Below are 6000 nucleotides of genomic sequence, written 5' to 3' on the forward strand. Positions count from 1 at the left end.
AGATAGATAGATAGATAGATAGATAGATAGATAGATAGATAGATAGATAGATAGATAGATAGATAGATAGATATAAAGGTTTATACAGTGAATAGCGTTATCCACCTTTTGAACGAGTAGTTTTTAATTAGTGTGGCCCACAATGTTAAGAATCCCTTCAGCGCTCTAACCCAGCTCGGCCATGCTGCATTTCATTAAGAATTACAAGTGGATTGAAAATCCACGAATATCATTATGAATTGTTCTCAGTTCTAACCTAAGGAGCCCAAAGCTTAAGCGACGAAAAAACGCCTATATAGCGTGGGTATGTGCAGCTATAACGTGGTCTCACTGAAGAGTGCATGCCCTTTTAAAATGAAACCCGTTAGGATTTCGTTCTGAATACGTGAATGGGGAAGATAGGGGCATCTTATTATTGGCAGGAATGTTCTCTTCTCATTCGGATTTTCCTCTTTCTTTTTGTTCTATTTGTTTAATAGCTCAAACATGATTGCTTTTTTATTATTATTATTTCTGCGCTGCAGTGGGCCTGTTAGTTAGCCTTTCAGAGCCCTTTGGGTGCATGTATCCAGAATGGTAATTGCTATTAGTCATATTCACCTCATTTACAGACTGCAATGGAAGGATTATTTGAAAGGCTAAAAATTGGTTTTAATATAGTTTGTATGAGTCTAGTAAAAACGACTGTGTGTTCTTAGATGGCGTCCGGACGTACCACAATGATTTATTATAACTTTAAATTATTGGTTTTAGCCTACCTGAATGGAAGTTTGCCCCTCCTTCGATGAAGGTATTAACCTAAAAGGAAAACAGAAAACATACCCAATAAACGGAGAAGGGCAGAATCGATTTTGCATACGAAGTATTATTTCGTCAATTAAGGGGTCAGTGAACCATGCCATTTAGCTCGATTCCATCTTCCCCGGTTGATAAAAAAACCCTTTACTTACCAAAAAACAAAGATGTGACCATTCCAAAATCAGTCTTCTCGAAATATTAAAATTGTTCATTTTTTTTCAGTTTGTATTGAGAAAGAGTTAACTTACGTTTGGTATAGATTTACTGGTAAGACAAAGTATTAATAAGGATGTTAATAAAGAGTGTCAAGAAATTACATAGGACAGCTGTCATAATTTTTAAACTGACAAGTGCGAGGAGTGGTGTTTCTGCTTCCTGTGGCTGTATTGTTTGAAGTGTTCCTTAACTTATTATTTCGAAGTTTAAATATCGGCGAATGAACATACAGCCAGCTGACAGGCTCTCATCAACATAAAGCAAAACGTAGCGTGCTTAATCTGATTTTTTTCTACTAGTTTTGCACCAGGGTTTTGCAGGTCGAAAAATTAGTAATCAGTCAGACGGTTATGATATATGTATATATACCAACAATGAGTCTCGAATTAACTGACGGAGAATAACATAAATCAAAAACGAATAACTCGTTACTAGGGATTTTGCTCGGCTCGCCTAAATCTTATTAAAATTTAATAAATTCATTTTCTTGTTAAGCTGTTTAAGTATCATCATTTGTGTTCCACACGTTAGTAGCTTGTCATAAAAACAAACTGAGAGATACAAACATAGTGACCCCTCCATGCAGTCAGTATAAGAAATAATCTGATATAGCTTGATATTGTGATTAACATATTTCAAACATTATGCAAGAGTACGGGTATCGCAAAGATTTTTCCAGAGGCACAAACAGTTTTTCCATATCTTTCTAACTTCCCATTTTTTTGCCATGCGATGTATCTACAACCTCCCCAAGACCTTCAATACGTGCACGGAGAGAGTCACCTTTGTACACAAAAGCAGAGGACATGAAATTACGAAGCCCTTAGCAAGCCCGCGGCCTGCGGCCTGTGCACCCTTAACTTTTTATTCAAATATATTTTCTTTTAGACTTCTAACATTGTTCAAATTTTGTAGTTAGTTTAATAGCCTGGTTAGTAATGTAGCATAGAAGGGCCATTTTTCAGGAATGTTTTTTAAACAGTTATTATTGTTAGCATTTTTTTATTATCATTATCAATATTATTATATTTTTATTTTTCCCATTCCCTCCGCGTGGTTTTTACATACCCTTGCTTTCCTCCGAGTATAATGAGATTACATGCAAAAGGGATGAAGTGGCCTGGAAATGGCTCCTTCCGTCTACTGTAGCCTTGTATTGTTCAAACCGACCGCGAAACTGTTATGATACTAGGGGGTCTGGAGACATGCCCCGCCGACAGAAACCAAAACAACAACAACAACAAAAACAAAAAGACACATAACCAAAAAATAGACTTAGATTAGGTCTGAAATATCAGGAAATACATCTTAAATTCGTATCCGTTTAATACTCGTTCACATTATTTTTTCAGTTGTTTTAATTTTGAAAAATGAATAGTTTGAAAATTGACGATCCATTTTACAGCCCTTACTGTTAGTGCCCCTATTTCATGCTGCACGCAGCTTGGAATTACCATAAACAATACTGTTTGCTACTTTGGTTGATTGACAACTCTATTTTTTATGATGGATTGCGTTACCTTACCCTGCATAATACACCTTTTGTACTCTGCCGGCCACTTTTCTGCATAAGCATTGTTTTTGCTGTCTCTTGAGTTGACTTAATACCCTGAACAAATTGAAGGGTGGGGAGGAAGTGTACTATGGGCAATGTAAAAATGGCAAATGAATTAACTGTTATAAAGACTCGAGACTCGTCTCGATTCTAGAGTAAACTTTGACCACGAACATTCTATCGTCCCGACCAACTGCCCCCGTGGTTCGCCGAGGATAGCGTAACCTAGAATCAGCCACACCTTGTCGCCCCAAAATTGGGGCTCTCTTTTCGTTAGGCCTTTCCCGCTGGAATTATATTTACCAACCGGGACGAAAAATAGAGCCTGATCTCAGGTTATCACATGCATAGGAAACGTACTCGGTCTCTGTATCAAACAGCCCAATTACACAATGACGTAATTTTACTACTATTACTATAGAATCCTTGAGGGTTTTGCTTTGTTGTGCAAATTAGGGATTTTGTTATTTAAACCATCCTAGGATAACCAAATTTGAATATGAAAAAAAAAAAAAAAAAAAGAGATAAATAAAAAATACGAAAAGGGTTTTTGTCTTAGTTAAAATGTCGCCATGGTGCAAATGGCCTATTATCACGTCATTACAGAAACAAAGACGAAGCGAGAAGTAAGAAATTGGATTGATTACAGAAGGAAGCTAAGGAAGCTGGCCATTAAGAGATGACAAACGTGTAAGTTTTTTTCTTATTTAAAGACTTATTTAAACGTATTAGAACATACATGCCATTAAGTTAAAGTTGCTGGAGAGTTGAGAAAAAGGAAGCTAAGGTTTGATCGTTATTTCTGAATCCAAACTGTTCCATCCGTCTGCATGCATAATGCCTTAATTTACTTCAAAAGAAGAAGGTGAAAAAACAAAATAAAATAAAATATATATTATGTTCCTGTCTTATCTCAAGGATAGAGATCAATTCCTTACTGCTTCCGAGTGAGAAAATCAACCAACTTTTCAGCCGTACGCTCTGTACTATTAATAGTTAATAATTAAGAAGAAACACCTATGACTATGAGTCCAATTTCTATTGCCTCTTTATATTTGTTTTTATTAGACAACAAAGTGTATATGTCAGCTCCTTAAACTAAATTATGTGTAAAAAAGGAAAGTCTTCAACCTTTTCTGTTTCACTTTTTTATAACCGAAGAGGAAAGGTTAAAAATAGATTAATTTACGACAGCTGAAATTCAACGAATTCAGGACTATCAAATGGTGATCGACCTTTTAGCTTGTCGGCAAATCAACAAGCAGACTTTGACGTTTCCTTCCATTAACGGTAAAACAAAACAATCGACTTAATTTAACTAACGTTTTCATAAATGATAACTACAACTGGAACATGTGACTAAAAAAAATTAAAATAAATTATTCTTTTCGGAAGTTTTAAATTGTAACATCTTTTTTCAAGAATATTAAAACAAATTTATCTTGAAAATCCTTCAAAAAAAATCGGTAAGTAGAGTTTTGTACCTCCGTTCAGTCAATTTCGAAATTTCGACCGGCTTTCACGTTGGCAGGTGAGTAAAACAGTGTACTTTGTGTAAGTAAAATCTTCCCATTCTTATTATTTACATTACATAATGGCCAAGAAATTGAAATGAAAACCCTAGCGGTAAACTGTGAGGATAAAAACCTCAATTTGGATCGTAAACAAAATGCTCTCAACTATAAGTCAGTTAAACTGAGGGCCAAAAGGTCTTTTTCCAGTAATATAATCTTGAAACCAATGCAGCATTTCGCAGCCATTTCATTTTCATGCGTTATTATTCAAACTTTCACGCATATGAAAAGACTCTAATTTTCACCACTATTTTTATTCTCTGAATTTTGGTAAATCTAAAGTAAACGCCCACCTTAGACCGGAGAATATTTTCAAAACCTCTTGCTTTAAAAATATCAAATTACAATAAAATACTATAATAATTATGATATTTTTACGACCTGCAAGGGTTTTACAATACTAACGCTTGTGCACAGGACGAAGATGGATACAGCTGTGGATACCCGCATTTGCTGTAAGTTTTTTTTTCTTCCTTTCAGAAGTAGCAGTTCACTTATCCATATATTTATAAACTGAAGTTTTAATAAGTCTGATATGACCGCCATCATTGCCTGATATTGCCTTTTTTTACAATCCCTCAGCTAGCAAATTTACAAAATACAATGTTTCCCGGAAAAAAAAAATTGAACCAAAGATGACAGCAAATCCCCCTCACTTACCTTGATAACTATCCTAGAAATATCAGCCATTTTTGTGATCTAATTTTCAATAAAATGCGAAACTAAAACCCCCATCTTGGTCATTACTTTTGCGATGTTATCGCATGCCGTGTGGCTCGAAATTTTTGAGGGTTCTAATTTTTGCGATTTTTGTGGTTTTTCCAGCGATCCGCAAAAATAAGTTACAGCAAACATTTTTCCCGCAAAAATTTACTCTAGAGTAAATATTCTCTAAATTCGCTTCTCAAAAATAGTCAGCTTTAAGAAATCGTATCTGTTCAATCACAACTTGTCAAAAATAACGAAATACTGGTTCATTGTTTGAAAATATGTATTTCTATTGCACGTACTCAATGAAAACGAAAATATTATCAATGCTGGCTGGCTACTGGGTACTTTCAGAAAACCGCAAAAATTAATTCCGAGCAAGAAAAACTAATCTGTCCTAATCGCAAAAATTAGTTCCCGCAAAACACAAAAAATCGCCAACCCACAAAAATAAACTCCAGCAAAAATTTTCGTACCACACTGTAACTGGTAACTCTTAATTCTCTGAACTACATAGAAAGAGCTTATCACCCCTCTTACATTAAAGGGTGTCCCAAAAGTTCTTCCTCTAATTTCATGTACTATAACTTTTGATCAAAACTTTATTTTTACATGAAATTTCTAGATGTTTATTTCTCTATCGAGTAAATCTATTCAGAATTTCAGTAACTGGCATGCCCTTTTCGTTTTTTATCACATTCTGTATCCGTTGCGGCATGGAGTGGGCAGCGTGTAGACCCACAGGTGATCCATTTTGCGCAGGCAACCCCCAAACAATATTTGTTAGTTTAGGCAGCTGAAAAAAGAAATATTTTGGGCAGTCATCCAAAAAAGATAATCCTCCCGGCCCTTTAATTTCCACATCAAGGCTTTTGTACTTCTTTACAAATTTGAGACGAAATGGGCGTTACTTGGCAGACCATGCAGATTGTTTTAATTTTTTTTTTTTTTTGCCATTTCAGGGGCGAATTTTAAACATTCGCTTTTCATGATCCTTTCTGGACCTGGCTCGCTAATTATGTGAGAGCTTCCTTGTCGAGTCTCGTATTTTGTATCTCATTTTCAAAAATTTTGCTTCACCAAGACCAGACAATGAATTACAGTCTGTATGGAATGTCTAAGAGCAGCATGCAAATCGATCGACTGGTA

At 35.4% G+C, this 6000-nt stretch overlaps 1 protein-coding gene across 1 annotated transcript in view; it reads right to left on the minus strand.

Annotated features, from left to right (window-relative positions):
* LOC140934255 (uncharacterized) overlaps positions 1-4833 on the minus strand; it is a 33683-nt gene extending 28850 nt beyond the window's left edge. The window contains exons 1-2 of the mRNA XM_073383915.1: positions 4804-4833; positions 759-798 (exon numbers count right to left, since the gene is read on the minus strand). Coding sequence (XP_073240016.1) covers positions 759-798; positions 4804-4833 — 70 coding nt within the window. The remainder of the gene's footprint in view (positions 1-758; positions 799-4803) is intronic.
* Between the last annotated feature and the right edge of the window lie 1167 nt (positions 4834-6000).

Source organism: Porites lutea, chromosome 4, assembly GCF_958299795.1.
Source record: "Porites lutea chromosome 4, jaPorLute2.1, whole genome shotgun sequence".
Classification (NCBI taxonomy): domain Eukaryota; kingdom Metazoa; phylum Cnidaria; class Anthozoa; order Scleractinia; family Poritidae; genus Porites; species Porites lutea.